The sequence below is a fragment of the Palaemon carinicauda genome, chromosome 41, assembly GCF_036898095.1.
Source record: "Palaemon carinicauda isolate YSFRI2023 chromosome 41, ASM3689809v2, whole genome shotgun sequence".
In the NCBI taxonomy this organism is placed as follows: Eukaryota; Metazoa; Arthropoda; class Malacostraca; order Decapoda; family Palaemonidae; genus Palaemon; species Palaemon carinicauda.
Window position 1 is genome coordinate 51,000,680 of NC_090765.1, and position 24,189 is coordinate 51,024,868.

Genomic DNA, 24,189 nt, shown 5'->3' on the forward strand with positions numbered 1-24,189 from the left:
TTAAAACTTCCGAGAAAAACATGAGGAGTTCGCAAAGGGTTCATGAGGAGTTCGCATAAGGTTCGGAACAGGGCAGGTCGAGCTAAAACCACTGCCTCTGCCCAAAGGCATGCTGGCTTTGACTTAAATGAGCATAGGAACCCAAGTAAAAAGCTTATGAAGCTCCTGCTACCAATCCCAGAAATCTTGGTAATAATCTGAGTGCCATTATAATTACTGTCCATACTGTAAACTCACAAGCCTAGTCTTCTCTGGATTTTCCCATGAAACAGATGCTACATGACTTTTATGTTTGGATTCTTTCACATGAAAGTTGACAGCCACAAACTGAACATATTACTCCATAAGAGACTAATAATTCCTGACATTCATCACAAATTGTTCAAAAACACTGTTCCTTCAACATGTGATGCAGAGAGAAAGCGGATTTTTAACCAGCAATAAATCAATTGAACAATCTATACATGACCGCACACCAAATCCAGCAGAGATCCCCTATTAATCTGTAGCCAAATAACCTCTTGTAAAAACTATCTGCAATAGTGGATTCAACCATACATCTGTTAAAACCAGAAGCAATAAGACGACTATAAAGGTAATTCAGTGATAAGTTACCAAAGTGCTCTTACTGCCATATAATCTTAATATTCCAATAGAGGGGCAATGATACAGTGAAAGAAAATGGGAAATTTTTAGAGATTAGGGTAGACGTCAAGATTTTATCAACTTTGAAATAAAGGAAATATGAATGAAAGAGGTTCATAGAAACAATGACTGCCCTCAAAACAATCACAGTATTCCATCTGTGTCTTAAAGAACACTGTTTATACACTTAAAATACATATACTGTATTAACACTAGCATTCTTCAAGCCCTATTTCATAACAACAAACATGTTTTATAAAAACATTCACAAAGACATATATTGAAGTCTTTAGTCACAAACAGCTTATCACTGCACAATCTTACATGACTTAGCTATGTACCAATGAATAACTATGTTTAGAAAAATTTTATTTTGATTATAAAATAAATTTTTGAATATACTTACCCGGTGATTATATAGCTGCAACTCTGTTGCTCGACAGACAACTCTACGGAAAAACTCGCCAGCAATCGCTACACAGGTTGCGGGTGTGCCCAACAGCGCCATCTGTCGACCAGATACCCAGCTCTCAATGTAAACAAAGACTCAATTTTCTCCTCGTCCCACTGCGTCTCTATTGGGGAGGAAGGGAGGGTCATTTAATTTATAATCACCGGGTAAGTATATTCAAAAATTTATTTTATAATCAAAATAAAATTTTTCAATATTTAACTTAGCCGGTGATTATATAGCTGATTCACACCCAGGATGGTGGGTAGAGACCAGTAATATATGTTTACACTTTTATGAGCTAAGAGTTTTTTATTTCATTTTAGAAGTTATCAAAATAACAAAAACAAAATAAATAGGTACCTGGTAAGGAAGTCGACTTGAACAATTACTCTGCCTTTTAAGTACGTCTTCCTTACGGAGCCTCGCGATCCTCTTAGGATGCTGATCGACCCCTAGGATCTGAAGTATCAAGGGTTGCAACCCATACAACAGGACCTCATCAAACCCCTAATCTAGGCGCTCTCAAGAAATGACTTTGACCACCCGCCAAATCAACCAGGATGCGAAAGGCTTCTTAGCCTTCCGGACAACCCAAAAAAACAACAATAAAACATTTCAAGAGAAAGATTAAAAGGGTATGGAATTAGGGAATTGTAGTGGTTGAGCCCTCACCCACTACTGCACTCGCTGCTACGAATGGTCCCAGTGTGTAGCAGTCCTCGTAAAGAGACTGGACATCCTTTAGATAAAAAGACGCAAACACTGACTTGCTTCTCCAATAGGTTGCGTCCATTATACTTCGCAGAGATCTATTTTGCTTAAAGGCCACGGAAGTTGCGACAGCTCTAACTTCGTGTGTCCTCACCTTAAGCAATGCTTGGTCTTCCTCACTCAGATGTGAATGAGCTTCTCGTATTAACAGTCTGATAAAGTAGGATAAAGCATTCTTTGACATAGGCAAAGATGGTTTCTTAACTGAACACCATAAAGCTTCAGATTGGCGTCGTAAAGGTTTAGTTCGCTTTAAATAGAACTTAAGAGCTCTCACAGGGCATAAGACTCTTTCTAGTTCATTGCCTACAATATTCGATAAGCTGGGAATATCGAACGATTTCGGCCAAGGTCGAGAAGGCAGCTCATTTTTGGCTAGAAAACCAAGTTGTAGCGAACATGTAGCTTTTTCTGACGAAAATCCGATGTTCTTGCTGAAGGCATGAATCTCACTGACTCTTTTAGCTGTGGCTAAGCATACCAGGAAAAGTGTCTTTAAAGTGAGATCTTTCAGGGAGGCTGATTGTAGCGGCTCAAACCTGTCTGACATGAGGAATCTTAGTACCACGTCTAAATTCCAACCAGGTGTAACCAAACGACGCTCCTTCGTGGTCTCAAAAGACTTAAGGAGGTCCTGAAGATCTTTATTGTTGGAAAGATCTAAGCCTCTATGCCAGAAGACCGATGCCAACATGCTTCTGTAGCCCTTGATAGTGGGAGCTGAAAGGGATCGTCCTTTTCTCAAGTATAAGAGAAAGTCAGCTATTTGAGCTACAGAGGTACTGGTCGAGGATACAGAGACTGACTTGCACCAGTTTCGGAAGACTTCCCACTTCGATTGGTAGACTCTAAGGGTGGATGCTCTCCTTGCTCTAGCAATCGCACTGGCTGCCTCCTTCGAAAAGCCTCTAGCTCTCGAGAGTCTTTCGATAGTCTGAAGGCAGTCAGACGAAGAGCGTGGAGGCTTTGGTGTACCTTCTTTACGTGTGGCTGACGTAGAAGGTCCACCCTTAGAGGAAGACTTCTGGGAACGTCTACTAGCCATCGAAGTACCTCGGTGAACCATTCTCTCGCGGGCCAGAGGGGAGCAACTAGCGTCAACCTTGTCCCTTCGTGAGAGGCGAACTTCTGCAGTACCTTGTTGACAATCTTGAACGGTGGGAATGCGTATAGATCTAGATGTGACCAATCTAGGAGAAAGGCATCTATATGTATTGCTGCTGGGTCTGGGACTGGTGAGCAATATATTGGGAGCCTCTTGGTCAGCGAGGTTGCAAAGAGATCTATGGTTGGTTGGCCCCAAGTGGCCCAAAGTCTCTTGCATACATCCTTGTGGAGGGTCCATTCTGTTGGAATTACTTGCCCTTTCCGACTGAGACAATCTGCCATGACATTCAAGTTGCCTTGGATGAACCTCGTTACTAGTGTTATGTCTTGACCTTTTGACCAGATGAGCAGGTCCCTTGTGATCTCGTACAACGTCAGTGAGTGGGTCCCTCCTTGCTTGGAGATGTACGCCAAGGCAGTGGTGTTGTCCGAGTTCACTTCCACCACTTTGCCTCGAAGGAGAGACCTGAAGCTTTTCAAGGCCAGATGTACTGCCAGCAGCTCCTTGCAGTTGATATGCATGATCCTTTGACTCGAGTTCCACAGTCCTGAACATTCCCGACCGTCTAATGTCGCGCCCCAGCCTACGTCCGATGCGTCCGAGAAGAGAACGTGGTTGGGAGTCTGAACAGCCAGGGGAAGACCCTCTCTTAGGTTGATACTGTCCTTCCACCAAGTCAGGCAAGACTTCATCTTTTCGGAAATGGGGATCGAGACCGCTTCTAGCGTCTTGTCCTTTTTCCAGTGAAAAGCTAGATGGTATTGAAGAGGACGGAGGTGTAGTCTTCCTAATGACACAAATTGTTCCAGGGATGATAGCGTCCCTACCAGACTCATCCACTGCCTGACTGAGCAGTGTTCCTTCTTCAGCATGTTCTGGATGCATAACTGGGCTTGGCTTATTCTGGGGGCCGACGGAAAAGCCCGAAAAGCTAGACTGTGAATCTCCATCCCTAAATACACAATAGTTTGGGATGGGACCAGTTGCGACTTTTCCATATTGACAAGGAGACTCAATTCCTTGGTCAGATCTAGAGTCCACTTTAGATCCTTCAGACAGCGACGACTGGAAGAGGCTCTGAGAAGCCAGTCGTCCATCTTCCTTACGGAGCCTCGCGATCTAAAAGTCATCAACAAAGAATCCGTTATCAAAAAGAGTTCAAGGATTTGTGTGAAGAAAAACCCTGCACAGCGAAAGCTCAAAACTAGAATATAGTACTTCACCAATTAGATGTGAAAAACTCCAGTTTAGCAACAGCGAGTAAAGTACGTCTTGTCGACACCTCGACAGAGAGAAAATTGAGTCTTTGTTTACATTGAGAGCTGGGTATCTGGTCGACAGATGGCGCTGTTGGGCACACCCGCAACCTGTGTAGCGATCGCTGGCGAGTTTTTCCGTAGAGTTGTCTGTCGAGCAACAGAGTTGCAGCTATATAATCACCGGCTAAGTTAAATATTGAAAAATGAGTATTATTATCAAATAGGATTTTTTTGAGTCCATTCATGGAAGGGCAGCATCTCATCTTCATAAAATAATGGATTGATAAATCTTCAATTATAATCACTGGTGTCTAAATAACTAACTACTGACACAAGGTATAGAAGTTTTTCCTCAATAAGTAATTTTTACCAGATAAAAATATAAATACATAAGAGTAAAAACGCAATAAAATTATACAATCTATTAAATTGGTGGGAAAATAAGACAAGATGCAGAAAGTCCTTCTTCCAAAGCCAACTCACCCCTGCAACTAACAGGTCAGCTTTATAGGATAGTTTACTCCTTGAGACATCCATCAAAATTGGCATTCTATTTACCAAATTTCTAGTTCATTGCTGAAGTCTGTGGCACGAAAAAGCATACCCTTAACCTTTAATCTATCCAAAGCAAGTCATTTGCCACTAAAGGATACCCATATCCTCTTATGAGTCAATTATTGAAAGATTTTAACTTTTCAGCCTTGATTTCTGTCCAACACTTTTCAATTGCCAAACCTGCTAGCTTCTGTTCAGCTTTTACAACCAAGGAAGGTGTAAATGAAACCAACTGACTCAACATTGAAGAGTGGGTTGATAAAAATACAAATTTAGCCATCATAATATTCTATCTAATACAGCTAATGACATCACAAAACAAGGGGCTGCAGTAATATTTAATAGTCTCTTAGAAACATAACATTTTATAGCAAGATCACTTTCCCTCCAATTCAAGGGAAAACCTTACAATTCAAGGATGGAACTTGGGTGGGTGGGTGGGTGGAAACTGAATCGTTTTACCATATTTATGGGGAATCTCCTGTTGCCCACTTAAAATGGAACAATAGTTTTGCGGAACGAGATTGTATTTAGGCATTTTGTCCTAACAGCCACTTACCATACTGATTTTATATAATGAACACCATACCCGATCAATCTAGGAAACAAGTGTCAAGAATAATGTATTTGTATAATTTAGATGTTAATATCTGATTTTTATTGATTATTTCTATTTAAAGCAGTTTTTTGCACCAGATCTATACTCTTTCCCTAACATTTACCCTTATTACAATATATTTCAAGATTTATATATGTGAAAGTACAGACATTATTGTGAATAAGTTAACCATTATAAGTTGTCAATGTAAACCTTTTTCACCATTAGATTGTTTTTTTATCATTGTTTCCTTTTTTCAGCAAAAGTTATTGTTTGCTAACAAAACAAAAACAAAAACCACCAGTAACAGTAGGTCTACCTGTTTATATTCAACGACCTTTCTTATTTAGCATGTAAACTACAGGCATTTCAAATTCTCATCATATGATTTTCAGTTAAAAAAACCTTGTTTTGGTCGTTTAGAAACCTTTGAAAATAGTTTATTTCTAAGCTTTTAACCACACAGTTCATACTGCAACATATTACAGGGAGAGTTCTATCTAGTAAGATGATCTTATCAACCAACTAATTACTTGTTTACAATTGAGTCAAAAGTTTTGTTTCTGCCACAATTGGCATAAATGGTTTATAAGAATCCATTGGCGCATTGTAACTGATCGAAGTAAATGTGATGTGTCTTTTTCCTTAACGGGAAACCTTTATGTGAATTAATTGTTAAATGTTACATATATACAATACAAGATCAATTCTGCAAACATTTCCCAACATTGCTATTCCACTTAGTGTGACTGTACAATCACTTTGAAATAAGTGACCCAAGCTCATCCTATATGGCACAACAGTAAAACTAGTGGACATTTCACATGAAGCCCGGAGACAAATCACACCATATACTGTACAATAAATTTATAAGTGCCTGAAAATTAACTTACAGCAATTGATGAACCATTTTTTCCAGCCCCACCAAAGAGGATGATATAAGAGCAGGTTTTTAACTGACAAATCACCTGTATCATGCCAGCTGTGACATATAACACTAAAAATTCAAGATCTGTCCCTGGAATCTGACAAACAAAGATACCTTAGAAGTTAAAAAATGTTTACACAATAAAACTTATTAACTAAAACCTGCAGTTATTATTTATCAAATGCAAATTTCATAAACCTACTGAGGAAAGAGTCAAGGCAAGAGAGAAAGGGTTAGCTTTAATATTCCTACTACAGTACTTATGAGATGGAAAATTCCAGGTCTGGGAATAAAATCAAGAGAATTCCAAAGCTTGAGATTATACCAAATGAACTATACAGTAGTCCATTTCTTTTAGCAAGACAGATTTGCACTGACTCGCAGCGGTGCCCTTTTAGCTCGGAAAAGTTTCCTGATCGCTGATTGGTTAGAATTATCTTGTCCAGCCAATCAGCGATCAGGAAACTTTTCCGAGCTAAAAGAGCACCGCTGCGAGTCGGTGCAAATATGCCTCGCTAAAAGAAATGGACTATAGTCATTAAACTGCGCAATACGATTAATTCCGCATAGCATGTTTGGGTTCCCAGTGCCCAAAGTGATGTTCATATTCTTATAAATTATCTTTTAAAAAACAGCTTTTACTCAGATCTTCATGAAATTTGGCCGATGATACTTCCCAGTTCCCTAATCGATTGATGGAATTAACCCTTTTACCCCCAAAAGGACGTACTTGTACATTTCACAAAACACATCCCTTTAACCCCCCATGGACGTACCGGTACGTCCTTGCTAAAAACTGCTATTTACAATTTATTTTGCATATTTTTGATAATTTATTGAGAAACTTCAGGCATTTTCCAAGAGAATGAGACCAACCTGACCTCTCTATGACGAAAATTAAGGCTGTTAGAGCAATTTAAAAAAAATATACTGCAAAATGTGCTTGAAAAAAAAAAAATAGCCCCTGGGGGTTAAGGGTTGGAAAGTTTCAAATAGCCTGGGGGTAAAACGGTTAATTATGACAGGGACAATGCTCAATGATCTCAAGGTCATGAAAATGGCACAAGTTGTCAAAAACTTTGAAATTTTCTGTACTTTAGAGTAGAAGTGGATCTCAGTCTATCAGATCATCAATCTACAAATTGAGATTACATTCAGCATTCTGCAAACTAAGGTGACCTAATCATGAAGGCCATAAATAAGGACTTGTGATAGTACTGGTAATTATGTCCCTCTGACTTGTAATAGTAATAACAATAACATCAACAACTGCAATATTAATAATATGTTGCTGAAGCAAAAGCTAAGTTTAGAGGTTGAACTTGGAACTATTTAACTATCATTACAAACTGCAGAATCAAGAACATGACAAGATAATTGTTAAGAAATACTGTTGTAATCATAAAAAAAAAGTCCTTAAAATCATTACTACTAATCTTTTATGGCCTTTCTTGTGTGCAATGGATGAATTACATCAACTTGTACCATCTGAGATATTGCATCCTTCACTGGGCATGACCACACCTTTTATAACCCATTGAAAGTTAAAATCTTGGGATGTTTAACTCACACGATTTGTCCTTTTAAACTTTCTATTATCCATTGTGCATAATGTATCACCGTTCATTTCATTCAAGTGAATCATTATATTAATGTATCTATTTATTTTCATTGTATTAAAGTACTGTAGTGCTTTCAGGATACTACACTGCTTATCCTTATATACATGATTTCTATTTTTTCCTTTCTTCAGGATAGGGATTTTACATAGCATTATGTAAAATGCTGTATAAAAAATAATTTTTTCCAGTAAATTTCAGATTATATAAAATACTTTTCTTTACCTTTACTTTTTTCCAAATATATTTCACGTCCATAAAAAGGCATGCAGAAATATAGTGCATCTTGACTAAAAACTACTGAACCTTTTCTATATAGCTGTACAACATTTCACAGAATAAACATCAGTATAACAACCTCACAGAAAGTAAATATTCATATTTTCACATCAATTAATCCAAGGATTTAAGCATTGCAGGAGAAAAGGGAATTACGGGTGAATTCATTGCAAGTCCTCAACTTACAAAACTTAATAGGTTCCAAGAAGCTGTTAGTAAGTTTGTTTATAAGTCGAATTTCCTTAGATTTTGTCCTAGGGTAGGCTTAATCTGAATCCGAAGCCAATGATTTCAAGCAACAAAAGTCAACAAATAGTCAGGTTTCATATGATTAAATATCAGGTTATTACAAATATTATTTTGCTTACTTTATTAAATGATACAATATTGTTTTACTACAGTATTTATTTATCTTATCTTTATTATTTTCAGTTGTATTTATGTTTTTGGGCTCAAGCCATGGCGTCCTGATGGAAGGTTCCTGTTTGGTAGCTTCCTTGGGTATAAGACTACTAAGATATTCCCAGAGAATTTAACCACAGGTTATCACAGAATTCTAACTTCTGGAGCGAGTATCTCAAAGGTTTCCCTTTAAGACATCGTAATACAACAGGGGACACGCATGTCTGGTCGTGCCACATAGCTATCTCCACCCCGAACAGAGTTAACGCTTCGGTGTGTAAGGGCTGAGAATAGCTGGGAGCCGTTCCACAGCTAATCTCACTCGTGGCTACTACTGATACTCGAGACGTAAACAAACGGACGCCATTGCTCTAATGACGTCACGCGCGTCTTTATCCTTTGTTTAGTAGCTGCCCTACTGAGACGGATTTTCCCTTGTGTGAACTTTATCGCTTTGCATCTTCGCTATGTCGTTACCTTCAGCCTCGCCTTCTTCTGGAAAGTTGAGTACAAGGTTCCAGTATTGTTTAATTAAGCTCTGGCCGTAAAGTAAATATTATTTCGCGAAATAATTGATGTTTTGTGGCAGAGCTGTGCCTCTACCGGACCCGCCATTTTATGGCGTCGTTGTTGTTTTGCATGTTCTATTTAGTTAGCCACAACAACGCTTCCGGCCTTATATACTAATCGAATACATTAGTTTATTTAGTCTTCATAGCTAGGAACTTTTATATCGTGTTTAGACGCTTTTTATCGGTCATCGATTGACCTCATACCAGTAGGCTACTATAGCCCCCAGGCCAGGAGCCTATATACAAGTGTTCATGCATGATTTATCAGTGATCCTAGACTAAGTTATGAAGATAGTGGCATTATTATTTTACAATACTTTTGACTAGTGATGCAAATGTTTTCGCCTTCAGGGACCATATAGGGGATAGGCTAGTCAGTGATTCTTACTAGCCTAACCTAACCTTAGGACCCCTATATGCTTCCTTCATCCCCTGCCTTGGCACTCCCTCTAATTAGCCTTGATCCCTTTTCTGAGTAAAGGGATTTATTGTCTAATAGAGTATTATATCGCCTCTCAGTCCTCCCTAAAGGAATGAACCCCCTTTAGGATTGCGTCTGAGAGTGAGGTTAGGCTAGCCTACCTCTATGGCTAGGATAGTCTACGACTTTCCTGCGATAGCGATACGTCTTCTTCCTTGCCTAGTTCAGGACTTTTAGCCCTGATCTAGGTCGGGTTAGGAAGGTTTCTCTGTTCCATGCTGAAACTGTACTCTTGCACCGTTTTAGCCGATCAGCCTAATCTTAGGTTAGGGAGTGTCCTCCCTTCCCTTTGTGGCCGCTCTGGTACAGAAACCCTTCCTGGGAAGACCCCTCTCTTCTCCCTCCCCACCTATCTCTTGTATAGCCTAGCCTATGCTTAGGTTAGTTTATACTCATCTGTCCCCTGTCCTACAACTCCTCCTTAGGGTGGAAGAGTAGGGCTACCCGAGCTTCCTTGTGCAGTCCGCTCTGGTACATATACCTTCATAGTGTCCTATAAGGTTAGTTACTAGTGTAGCTCTGCATAGGGGAGTCTCCCCCCCCCCCCCTCTTGGGTGTTCCCTAGTCCTCCCTTGGGCTACCTGCTCCCGGTCCCTAGTGACCCCTGCTTATGGATGATAGAGCCTGTCTCTATCATGGGTACACCCCCTCAGGGAGGGGGAGGGATGTCTGGAACCCTGAAGGTACTTCCTGCATCCTTCCCCCCCTCCCCCTGTCTCTCTATCTATCCGGGTGCCGGTCTCTTGCCGCCTCTTCTGCCGGCAATACCTGCCTCCCTCTTGGTGACTTCCCTACCCTTGCCGCCAGCCCCCCGTGTACCGAGGGACTGCCGGCTGCCGCCGGCTACTACCGGCAGCTCTCCTACTCCTATCTAATCGTCCGCTTGCCGGTCGATCTCCGGAGTGCCGGCATATACTGCCGGCAACCCGATACTACCTGTACCATCCTTACCCCAGTCACCAATCCGGCATCCTCCGGCTGCCGGAGCCGCCGCTCCCTGCCGGCGTGCCGCCGTTGTGCCGGCGGCCGCCATCCTGGTATCTAACTGACTTTGAAAATTGTCTGTTCTAGTGCCAGAATCTATGCTGGAGCGAGCTCCGGCGTGCCGGCGGCTTGCCGGATGCCCCGGAGGCGTCAAGAATACTTGCACCCCCTCTCTGTAGCTATCATAAGACTAAGATAGCCCTACCTTGCAAATAGATAAGCTGCTTTGCTTCTAAGATCAGTACCTAGTACTGCTCTATTAGTGATCATGCTGTCTCTTTGCATTCTTCTATTTCCAGCATGCTATGTGCATCTTAGCACGGCTGGTTGCCAGAAGCAGTTTCCCTTAATGAGACCTTCTGGCTCTTATCTGGGAACCGAATGAATTCGATCCCAACCTTGTCCTTGGCTTTCCATGGAGTTCCAATATAATGGGAATCCTAGGAAACTATATCCAATGATCTCGGTCATTTGGATTATCCCAGGACCAAGCCTATGGTAACCAGCCGGGCGAGATGCATGGAGCGTGTTCTCCTTTACTGTTTCATTCTCTATGCATCACACCTTCTTTAAGTTAAAATTAATGATTAATATTAACTTAATTTAAGAGCCATTCCTATGACTCCCCCATACTCATTTTCTCTTTCTTCCACAGGAGGAGCAGATGAAGTGCGATTTCGCATACTGTGCTGTGAAACGCTCCCAGTTTTACGGACATACGGCGTGCAGGACTCACGCCCCTTGCTCAGACAAGAAAGGGGATTGGAAGTTCTGGAATCAACTGGAATGTACGGTCTGCCAGGCCTACCTAGTTGAGGCCTTCCATAACCCTCCCTCAGCGGAGGTTAGAGACATTGCTCGTGAGAAACTGCGCAAGTGGGTGCGTGGTTTTCAGAGAAATGCTACTGGACCGTACCTGGCCACCGAAGAACTGAGGTCCCTGTTGTTCCCTAAGGCCTCCCCTGACTCAGTGGTTCCAAAGGAAGCAATCCCCACTGTCCAAATTACGGTGGAACCTGATGTGGTCATGGCTCAGTCCATGCACGAGTGTCGTTTAGATTCCGAGGATGATGAACAGATCTCTGACGTCTCGGAAGACACGGAGAAGACGCTTATGGCTCAAGGAGCCGAAGAGGACGAAGACAAGGTGGAATACACCGAGTCGGAGATTGGAGCTACTCCCTCGTCCATCCCTCCGCCTACTCCTACACCGACGGATGTGTCCATCCCGTCTACCTCCTCGACCCCGGATCCTTCCTCTTCTACCCAAGAACTGATCCGACTGATTAGAGCTGTCATGGACGACAGACTGAAGGAGAACCAGGAGTCCATCAGGTCTATGATTGGATCCAGAGAACCGAAGAAGATCTCGGTCAAGGATCTCCCAGCTTGCTCTCATGCCAACCCGTGGAGGTATGCAGAGCATATGGTTATTGCGACCGGCAGGATCTTTGTTAGTGACAAAATCGGCACGGTCCCGTTGGAAGATGTGGAATTCTTCCCAAGCTTCGAGGCCTACCCGGACTGTTACGTCCGGCTTCGTTCCGAACCTGCCTCGAAGGAGGAGACCGAACCTAAAGAAGAGATAGTGTTCGATCTCGCAAAGGCCCAGGCTATGCTAGCCTCCGCATTTAAGAGCAGGGGCTTTACCTGCTCTAAGCTTCCTGCCTTGAGCAAGAAGCATCCTACATATGTCGCACCTGACACTGCGATTCTTCCATTTTTGGAAAAGGCCTTGGCTGCATGCCTTAAAGCGGCGGAAGAAGGAAAACCCTGCCCTGCACTGGAGGAGTGCAGACCCTTCTCCATCGTGACACCCCCTGACACTAGACAATGGAAAGATGTCCAACATACTTTCGTTGTGGGTAGGCTCGATCCTGACGTCGCCGGACGTCAGTTTAATGAAGACCTCCCTAAGCTCAATGATCACCTCCTTCGCCGGGAACAAGACACGAAGGAGAGGCTTGCAGCGTCTCTTTCTCATCAAGTCCAACTTGAAGTTATGGCCTGTGACACAGCAGTACCCGATCACTACATGGTACTGGCCAAATCCCACTTACTCACGGTAATGAAGGACTTGTACCATTTCATAAAGGCTCGTAGAGCCTGTCGTGAATTTGTGTTTGTCGGTGCCACCGTGAAACACGAACCCCGGAGGCTGATTTCCTCCAACATCTGGGGAAAGCACCTGTTTCCTTCTGACCTTGTCAAGGAAATAACGGACAGAGCCGCCACGGAGAATAGGAACCTTCTCCACAAGTGGGGCATGTCCAGAAAAAGGAAAACCTCTCAGGACGATGGACCTCAGCCTAAGAGGAAACCTCAGAAGCCGAAACCCCAGCAACGTCAACAAAGACGTCAGTTTCCGGGACCCGCTACCTCCCAAGTGGTTGCCCAACCACAACAGACCTTTCAATTGGTCCCCCAACCGGTGTTGTCACAGTCACCGGTCTTCACCCCTGCCTTTGAGCAGCCATCCACTACCTTTCATGCCAGAGGTAGAGGCTCGTCCAGGGGTGCAAGCAGAGACGCCTCTCGTCGTCCCTCCAGAGGTAGAGGAGGAAAGGGAGCTAGCGGCCGAGGCAACAAGTCCTCGGGACACCAGAAGCAATGAAGTGCTTCCGGTGGGAGGAAGACTCCGCCAATTCCAGGATTGTTGGACCTTCGATCCTTGGGCACACAGCATCATCAAGAACGGTCTAGGCTGGAGTTGGGTGCAACCACCCCCAATCTTCCAGCGGTTCTTCCAACAATCGACCCCCATTCTGGAAGAATATGTTCTAGACCTCTTGAACAAGAAGGTGATAAGGAAGGTAAAGTCCACCAGGTTCCAAGGGAGACTGTTTTGCGTTCCCAAGAAGGACTCAGACAAGCTCAGAGTCATTCTGGACTTATCCCCCCTCAACAAGTTCATAGAGAACAACAAATTCAAGATGCTGACGCTTCAACAAATAAGGACCCTTCTGCCTCAAGGTTCCTACACGGTCTCTATAGACCTGGCGGATGCCTATTGGCACATTCCAATGAACCATCACGCTTCCTCCTACCTAGGATTTCGACTCCAAAGGAAAAGCTACGCCTTCCGGGCCATGCCATTCGGCCTCAATGTGGCCCCTCGGATCTTCACAAAGCTGGCGGATGCCATAGTACAACAGCTCCGCCTAAGAAACGTCCAGGTGATGGCCTACCTCGACGACTGGCTAGTCTGGGCTCCATCGCCCGAAGAGTGTACAAAGTCTTGCGACGAAGTTACCCAGTACCTAGAACACCTGGGATTCAAGATCAACGAGAAGAAATCTCGCCTCTCTCCGGCTCAGAAGTTTCAGTGGCTGGGAATCCACTGGAATCTTCAGTCACACCGCCTTTCCATTCCCCAGAAGAAAAGGAAGGAAATAGCAGGGTCTGTCAAGCGACTACTGAAATCCAAACGCATTTCAAGACGACAGCAGGAACGAGTTCTAGGCTCTCTACAATTCGCCTCAGTGACAAACCCAGTGCTTCGTGCACAGCTAAAGGATGCCGCGGGAGTCTGGAGACGATCGGCATCCATCGCTCGAAGAGACCTCAAGAGACGGCTTCCAAACAGACTTCGACGCCTCCTAAAGCCGTGGTCGGAAGCAATGGCCCTGAAAAGGTCCATTCCTCTCCAACACCCTCCTCCATCACTCAACATCCACACGGATGCCTCACTGGAGGGCTGGGGAGGTCACTCCCACCTGAAACAAGCTCAAGGGACCTGGTCTCCACTATTCAAGACGTTCCACATAAACATCTTGGAGGCCATGGCGGTCCTTCTTACTCTGAAGAAGCTATCCCCGCCGCCCTCGATCCACATCCGTCTAACCCTAGACAACTTGGTGGTAGTTCGTTGTCTCAATCGCCAGGGCTCAAGATCGCCCCAGATAAATCAGGTGCTTCTCCCAATCTTCCGTCTGGCGGAGAAGAAGAAGTGGCACCTGTCTGCAGTTCACCTACAAGGATTCCGCAACGTGACAGCGGATGCTCTATCTCGGACAAACCCGATAGAGTCGGAATGGTCTCTAGACGCAAGATCATTCTCCTTCATCTCTCATCAAGTCCCAGAACTTCAGATAGATCTCTTTGCAACGAGCGACAACAATCAACTTCCTCTGTACGTAGCCCCGTACGAGGACCCCAAAGCAGATGCGGTGGACGCCATGTCACTGGACTGGAACAGATGGTCGAAGATATACCTGTTCCCTCCCACCAACCTTCTGTTGAAAGTCCTCTCCAAACTGAGAACCTTCAAAGGGACAGCGGCCCTAGTGGCTCCCAAGTGGCCCCGGAGCAACTGGTACCCCCCTGGTCCTGGAGCTGCAGCCCAAGCTGATCCCTCTCCCGGGCCCAGTTCTCTCTCAACAAGTACAGAAGTCGACTGTCTTCGCTTCATCATCGAAAATCAAGGACCTTCATCTCATGATTTTCTCTCCCTTGCCGCAAAGAAGAGGTTTGGGATCTCGAAGAAAAGTCTAGACTTCCTAGAGGAATACAAGACCGAATCCACGAGACGGCAATATGAATCATCCTGGAGGAAATGGGTCTCCTTTGTTAAAGCAAAAAATCCTAAAGAAATCACCATTGATTTCTGTATGTCCTTCTTCATTCACCTTCATGGACAAGGATTAGCAGCCAATACGATTTCAACCTGCAAATCGGCTTTGACTAGACCAATTCTATATGCTTTCCAAATTGATCTGTCCAACGACATCTTTAACAAACTGCCGAAAGCATGTGCTCGCCTACGCCCAGCACCCCCTCCGAAACCGATCTCCTGGTCACTAGACAAGGTGCTCCATTTCGCCTCCAACTTGGACAATGATTCATGCCCCCTCAAGGATCTGACTCAGAAAGTTATATTTTTATTTGCTCTCGCCTCGGGAGCTCGAGTCAGCGAAATAGTGGCATTATCAAGAGAAGAGGGACACATCCTGTTTGCTGATTCAGGAGAAGTGACCCTCTCCCCTGATCCGACGTTTCTCGCCAAAAATGAATTACCCACCAAAAGATGGGGCCCTTGGAGAATATGCCCCCTGAAGGAGGATGTCTCTCTATGTCCAGTAGAGAGCCTCAAGGTCTATCTTCGCAGAACTTCAAACTTTGGTGGAGGCCAACTCTTCAAAGGAGAAACATCGGGCAGCGACCTGTCACTGAAACAATTAAGAGCGAAAATCACCTACTTCATTCGCAGAGCGGATCCGAACAGTACACCCGCTGGTCATGATCCTAGAAAAGTGGCATCTTCTCTGAACTTCTTTCAGAGCATGGACTTTGAGAGCCTTAAAAACTTTACGGGCTGGAAGTCCTCGCGAGTTTTCTTTAAACATTATGCGAAACAAGTGCACGAAATCAAACATTTTGTGGTAGCCGCAGGTAGTGTTATGAAACCTGCACCTAACTCTGCGTAGAACAGTGAGTTACTTGGGACTCTAACTCTTCGGGTGCCTATGTTGACCCTCGAGTGATTCATAGTGATGTCTAAAAACACTTAGTGCTTTTATAACTGTTCTTATCCCAGGTGAAATGTCATAGTGTTACACAAGTGCCGCATGCCTTGAGCATGATGTGTTATTTAAAGACTTGCGTTCCTCGAGAACGAGTACCTACTAATCCTGAAATTCCCTTTCAGATTCAAGAGCAAGCCTTTATTTCTATGTACATTATTATTACTGTAAATGAACTTTACTTTTGCTGTAAATTATTTAATTTCTGCATTGTGAAATAAAATTTCTATTTTATTACTTATGCGTCTCTTTCAGCTCCTACTTACTATGAAATACATACTGTCATAGTTTTATTTATTCCTCCTTTCTTATGGTCATGAAGAATTTAAGATGTCTATTCCTAAATTATATTCACCTTGCCTCAGTAAGGTTCCTACACGAATACTTACTTCTGATAATCAGGAGATGAACTCTACACACAGTGCCCAACCACCACTGGCCTACTTCAGAATGTTCCTATACAAATATCAAACATTCTGCTTCATCTCTAAGCTCTTAAAAGTTCTTCTGTCAAGATGAATAGCCCTTCAATACCACTTTGACGTCGGCATAGCCCATGGGAACTTCCTACCAATGGGGGGCAGGATATTTCGTTCCTATGGTTCTTACCTAAGATTACTTTGCTGTTTTGTCAATGCCTAGGCACTTAACTCTGGGGGAAAATCTACCACGATACATTGATTCTCTGGTACTCTTCCATCAGGACGCCATGGCTTGAGCCCAAAAAACGGATTTTGAGCGAAGCGAAAAATCTATTTTTGGGTGAGATAGCCATGGCGTCCTGATGGACCCTCCCTACTACTTCGTTCAGTTTGCTCCCACCCTACACAATTGTATCATGGTGATGGGCAGCAACTGGCGCCAGGATAAAGACGCGCGTGACGTCATTAGAGCAATGGCGTCCGTTTGTTTACGTCTCGAGTATCAGTAGTAGCCACGAGTGAGATTAGCTGTGGAACGGCTCCCAGCTATTCTCAGCCCTTACACACCGAAGCGTTAACTCTGTTCGGGGTGGAGATAGCTATGTGGCACGACCAGACATGCGTGTCCCCTGTTGTATTACGATGTCTTAAAGGGAAACCTTTGAGATACTCGCTCCAGAAGTTAGAATTCTGTGATAACCTGTGGTTAAATTCTCTGGGAATATCTTAGTAGTCTTATACCCAAGGAAGCTACCAAACAGGAACCTTCCATCAGGACGCCATGGCTATCTCACCCAAAAATAGATTTTTCGCTTCGCTCAAAATCCGTTTTATATCTCCAAATGTTTGTAAGCAAAGGACCCCCTGTAGTGACATTCTACTTGTGCTTGTTTTATATTCCTTACAGATTTATCATTTAATTTCAGTTTGATGATTACTTAGCGAGTCTATCAGCATCTGAAATGGGTTGACAGATTGGAAAATAAACAAATATCAGGAACAGAAATATAGTAAAAAATGTAACAAGCTGTGGCAAAGCCTTCGAGAAAACTAAGCTCACTTTGTTTATGTTAGCTAAACAGTTTTATGGTGGCAATCACCAAGATAAAGGGTTTACAGATACCTGAAAATAACTAAGCACTAAGTTAATTGTACTAATGCTGTACCTTTCAAGTGATATTACAGGAATATTATTTAATAAATAAATGAGATGACATGGGGAAACACCTCAATCTTGCTCTTAAAATATTGCTTTACTGATACATAAAAATAGAATGTATCAATTTTGTTTTTAAATTTTTCGGACAATTTACCAAAATTGGTTGTGGATGATTCCCTTTAAAGTTACCTTCAAGAAGAAGGATGCCTAAAATTCTTAATTCAAAAACAATGACAGAAGATAAATCCTGAAACAAGGCAATATCACTATCTTCACTATACTTAACAACAAGTTTATCATGCAGTTAATAACAAACAGCTGCCAAGTAAAGCAAATCAGAGATGGATTACATGAAAATGCATGCATACAATTGTTAAAATTAGGTGCTCATGTATCAGGAGCATGCGAAGTCTGCAAGGCATCATGCATTGTCAGCAAACTGCAAGTGCAAGCAGAACTTACTGCAACTGTTGAGCCATTGCGTCCAGCTCCTCTTTCAACCAGAATAATTTTAAAATTATTAAACAGCGCAACTGCAGCTGCTATGATACCTATTACAGTGGGCAGACATTTGCATGGCAAAAACAATACCGGAATCTGGAATACCATAAAATATGCCAATGTAATATAACCCCTAAAATACTTTTAATCTTCTACTTCTGAAATGTGAATAATTTTCTTATAATAATACTATACATCTTCATAACTTGGATTAAGATAAACTGAGTCCTTAACCCATACCGTAATTATCAAAAGTATTCTCACCAACTACTGTGTATAAAATTTTTCCATCACAAGATAACTCAACCATTCCAAGCATAGAATTATCGACCGAATAATACTGTCAACTCGGACTGAGTGCTAATACAGTTTTCTATGCTTAGATTTGTAAAATATTTGCATTCAATTTCTATTTTCACTCACATTAGTAATGTTTACATAAGACAGCTGATGCTTATAAACATACTGAGTAGCTGTACATGCAGTAAAATCTTCCACTGTTTCTTTTCTTATTCCTTTTCCTCATGAACAGCGATGAAAAACTTGAAATTACTTAATTTGATGATACTGAGGATTTGAAGAATATTAGTAGTCTAGAAATACCACCAGTTATTGATGAAAAACACAAAAGGGGAAAGCACACTAGATTCTACTGGATGGTAAATAGTAAATGACATTGGAATCTCACATCCCTCAGTCACTTATATAGGTAACAGTGGAATTCAATAGGGTTTTTCTGTTGTGTAACAATTCAAAATACTCTGATAAGCTTTCCAATGGTGATATGGATTTGATAGTTTTGAAAACCAAAAAAATGCTGAGCAGGAAAAGGGAAAAAAATAATAAAGTAAAACGTTGATAGCATCCAAAAACGAAGGCTGAAATAAGTTTGCTTGGGAATATTTCCACTTTCCTAATAATGAAGGTTATGATGCTGCCCCTTATCTGAAACACAGACTTAATAAATTGGGGCCTTTTATTAGAAAATAGAAAAAAATGGTTACCACTGATGTGAGCACTTGCTCCATATATGAGGATTTGGTTGGGTACAGCAAATACCCATGAAAAGACCTCGTGTTGGTATAAAATATGATGTGAATAGTGAATAAACCTGTGGGTAAGTATGGGACAGAACAACATCACTAGACCTAGAGTAAAGACATCTGCTTATTTTTCAAAAGTTGTAATGAATCTTATGAAGCCTTATTAAACAGGTGATATGGTCTAACTATTGACAATTAATAAACATCAATTCAATTAGCAGACATTCTCACTGCAAATGGAAAAGACATATAAGGGCAGTCTAAGGGTCAGTCAGGCCCAACAGAAAGGATATTCCAACATGAATAAATCAAAAGAAGTTAAAAAAAGGGAACATTCAGCGCCTAAGAGATTAAATAATGGCAATCAAATAGAAAGATGAAAAGATATTTATCACGGCTTTCAACAATATACTGTACAGAGATAGTAGCTGTTGAGAAGAGTATATAACAATGCTATAGGAGAGGTAATTGATCAGGTTGATTAGCACTTGTCAAATTACCAATAACCAAGGAAATGTGGGAAGACATACTACTCAACTCTCCATACACCGTTCATACTCCAGAAGATATAGTACTTAGATCTCCATACGCCCATCGTCTTACAGACCAACATTTTCCTGGCATATTCCCTTTGAAAAAGATGCAAAACACTACTTATCAGTACCTGGCATCAACAATCAACCCAAGAGAAAGGGAAGCTATGGAATAGATATTTCTGTGGTGATTGTTATGAAGCACTGTGTTATTTCATGTTTCTAAAGGAAAATGTCTAAAATTTGATGGAAGGTATACAAACTGATGAAATTAAGAATGACATTCAAGATTCTTAGTTTCAACTGGTATCTTTCTACTCTGCATAATCAGAGGCATTGTGAAAACATCTGCATTCACAACCCTTGGGTAACAATAAGAAAAGGTTCAACCCATACTGTTGACCAAGCTTTATCTTAAAGTATGAACAAAGGAAGAGGATTCCAACAAAGAAAAAGGAGTTTCAAAATGAGGAGATAAGAGAATAAAAAACTCCAAATAAACAGGAAAACAAAGTACCTGTGATACCTATCATTTTTTGCAAACCAAAACTTTTTTAGCAAATCTTAGCCAGTTGAAAGCATTTGCATTATTTTCTTTCAAGTAAGTGCCACCAAAGAGCAATTTCACAAGATAAGACATCTTGTGATTACCAAGTTGAAATGAACCAACTTTTTACAAAAAAATGCAAAATTATATGAATCCTACAGGCCTACATCTATGGATAGTAAGTTCCCTAGACAACAATTCTGTCCAACAGATAGGAAAAATATGTCTCAATGCACATGCTACTTGGACACTCGAAGTTTACTCTAGCCACCTTTCAGTTTTTTCACATACACTATAGATGAGGAAATAAGATTCAGGAGGCTAAGTGGATGCAACTCTCTGTCCCCATATGCTTGATGGGTTCATGGTTCATATGAAAAATCTTTTGAGCTATAGAAACATTATTTGTTTCATCACAACCACACATATATAGAGAAAGTTATCCTATCAACTATGCAAAGAAAAACAATAACTTATGTTTACAATGGAACACACAGAAGTTTCAACTAAAATTACCTAATTCCAATAAAAATAAATATGTTCTCTCCTTGACATTAACCCTGTCTATATTTGTCCTATTTGCCAACAAAATAGAGAAGAGACTAAAACCATCTACTCCATATTTAGCACCAGTGGAGACACCCATTAGTATGAAACAATAATATGCACCACTGGATGGTATTACAGATGACTGAAAAGGATCCAACTTCGCACGTGGCTTTTTCTAACATTCAAAATTGGTCAAGCATGAGAAATGGTTCCTGCGATTTTGTGGTGAGACGATCTGGACATGTACATCGACAACCTGATCCATATTATGATTAGCAAGGGATGCAGTTGAGATTTTAGGGAAGGGGTGAATGTGATGATAAGAAACTGTGGGAAGATGTTTTATATGTACTACTAATGATGATATATCTGATAGCAGAAGTAATTGCTTATTTTCTGTACTTCTCTGTTTGGGTGAGTACTTACTGCATAGTTATTAAGAAACCTATTATTATGTATGTGTTCTATTATTACACGAGTACTTTTTTTTGGCTTCAGACTTTTGGTGTTGGTATGCGTTTATGCTGAATATAATATTGATAAAGCTTCCTTATCAGAAAATACATTGACAAATTAGCAACAATTGTACAAAAACACAGAACATTTGCTATCAAAAGCAGTACTATAAATAAAACAAGATAAGATAGTAACTCAGTACAAGAACCTCTATGTTTGAGCACAAAATAGATAACGACTTTTTTTTTTTTGCCAGCTAATGGTACACACTTAATATAACCCTAAAAAACTGGTTGACATAACAAAACAAAATATATCAATTATATAGAATGGAATGAAATAAACACTGTAACGTATCACGACTTCATATGTAGTCTGTTAACTAGACTTTACCGTAAATAAGTGTGATCTGGAAACAAAACCTTTCTGCAGTGGCATCCTATGATCTGTATATAGATATCCCTAACAAATAACTTCCCTTAGGGACAGTTCATTACCACATTTGTAAAATTAAATGGAATATCATCCAATGAAGCTAGATCCTTACAGTAAAGAGGTCATGGCATTAAAATAGAAAATAAAAATGTTATTTTTATTAATAAAATAAATTTTTGAATATACTTACCCGATAATCATGTAGCTGTCAACTCCGTTGCCCGACAGAATTCTATGGAGGGATACGCCAGCTATCACAATACTAGAAGGGGGTGTATTTACCAGCGCCACCTGTGGCCAGGTACTCAAGTACTTCTTGTTGACACCTCCTCAATTATTCCTCGGTCCACTGGTTCTCTATGGGGAGGAAGGGAGGGTCGATTAAATCATGATTATCGGGTAAGTATATTCAAAAATTTATTTTATTAATAAAAATAACATTTTTCAATATTAAACTTACCCGATAATCATGTAGCTGATTCACACCCAGGGGGGTGGGTGAAAAACCAGTGTACAAGACTAAAGGATAGCTAAGTATCCCGTATTTCATATAATCAGTTATCCACAATAACAATGAAATAATAAGTACCTGGTAAGGAAGTCGACTTGAACCGTTACTCTGCCTTTAATAAGATCGTCTTCCTTACTGAGCGCAGCGTTCCTCTTGGGAGGCTGAATCAACTCAAAGGTGCTAAAGTATACAGGGCTGCAACCCATACTAAAGGACCTCATCACAACCTTTAACCTCGGCGCTTCTCAAGAAAGAATTGACCACCCGCCAAATCAACAAGGATGTGGAAGGCTTCTTAGCCGACCGTACAACCCATAAAAAGTATTCAAGAGAAAGGTTAAAAAGTTATGGGATTATGGGAATGTAGTGGCTGAGCCCTCGCCTACTACTGCATTCGTTGCTACGAATGGTCCCAGGGTGTAGCAGTACTCGTAAAGAGACTGGACATCTTTGAGATAGAATGATGCGAACACTGACTTGCTTCTCCAATAGGTTGCATCCATAACACTCTGCAGAGAACGGTTCTGTTTGAAGGCCACTGAAGTAGCCACAGCTCTCACTTCATGTGTCCTTACCTTCAGCAAAGCAAGGTCTTCTTCCTTCAGATGAGAATTTGCTTCTCTAATCAGAAGCCTGATGTAGTAAGAAACTGCGTTCTTAGACATTGGTAGAGAAGGCTTCTTGATAGCACACCATAAGGCTTCTGATTGTCCTCGTAATGGTTTTGACCTTCTTAGATAGTACTTAAGAGCTCTAACTGGGCAAAGTACTCTCTCCAGTTCGTTCCCCACCATGTTGGACAGGCTTGGGATCTCGAACGACTTAGGCCAAGGACGGGAAGGAAGCTCGTTTTTAGCCAAAAAACCGAGCTGCAAGGAACATGTAGCCGTTTCAGATGTGAAACCTATGTTCCTGCTGAAGGCGTGGATCTCACTTACTCTTTTACCTGTTGCTAAGCACACGAGGAAAAGAGTTTTTAATGTGAGGTCCTTAAAAGAGGCTGATTGGAGCGGTTCAAATCCTGATGACATTAGGAACCTTAGGACCACGTCTAGATTCCAGCCTGGAGTGGACAACCGACGTTCCTTTGAGGTCTCAAAAGACCTAAGGAGGTCCTGTAGATCTTTGTTGGAGGAAAGATCCAAGCCTCTGTGGCGGAAAACCGCTGCCAACATACTTCTGTAACCCTTGATCGTAGGAGCTGATAGGGATCTTACGTTCCTTAGATGTAACAGGAAGTCAGCAATCTGGGTTACAGTGGTACTGGTTGAGGAAACTGCATTGGCCTTGCACCAGCTTCGGAAGACTTCCCATTTAGACTGATAGACTCTGAGAGTGGATGTCGTCCTTGCTCTGGCAATCGCTCTGGCTGCCTCCTTCGAAAAGCCTCTAGCTCTTGAGAGTCTTTCGATAGTCTGAAGACAGTCAGACGAAGAGCGTGGAGGTTTGGGTGTACCTTCTTTACGTGAGGTTGACGCAGAAGGTCCACTCTTAGAGGAAGAGTCCTGGGAACGTCGACCAGCCATTGCAGTACCTCGGTGAACCATTCTCTCGCGGGCCAGAGGGGAGCAACCAACGTCAGCCGTGTCCCTTTGTGAGAGGCGAACTTCTGAAGTACCCTATTGACAATCTTGAACGGCGGGAATGCATACAGGTCGAGATGGGACCAATCCAGCAGAAAGGCATCCACGCGAACTGCTGCTGGGTCTGGAATCGGAGAACAATACAAGAGGAGCCTCTTGGTCATCGAGGTAGCGAATAGATCTATGGTTGGCTGACCCCACAGGGCCCAAAGTCTGCTGCAAACATTCTTGTGAAGGGTCCACTCTGTGGGGAAGACCTGACCCTTCCGGCTG

At 42.0% G+C, this 24,189-nt stretch overlaps 1 protein-coding gene across 6 annotated transcripts in view; it reads right to left on the reverse strand.

The window, feature by feature from the left end:
- bbc (choline/ethanolaminephosphotransferase 1 bbc) overlaps window positions 1-24,189 on the reverse strand; it is an 88,861-nt gene that overhangs the window by 37,322 nt on the left and 27,350 nt on the right. For 3 of the 6 annotated variants that reach the window (XM_068364696.1, XM_068364694.1, XM_068364697.1), the window contains exon 6: window positions 18,221-18,355. The exons of 1 other annotated variant lie outside the window; for it this stretch is intronic. In XM_068364696.1, the coding sequence (XP_068220797.1) occupies window positions 18,221-18,355 (135 nt within the window). Of the gene's footprint in view, window positions 1-6,283; window positions 6,416-18,220; window positions 18,356-24,189 lie in introns of all 6 variants that reach the window. 2 more of the 6 variants (XM_068364700.1, XM_068364699.1) reach the window with 2 other exon arrangements.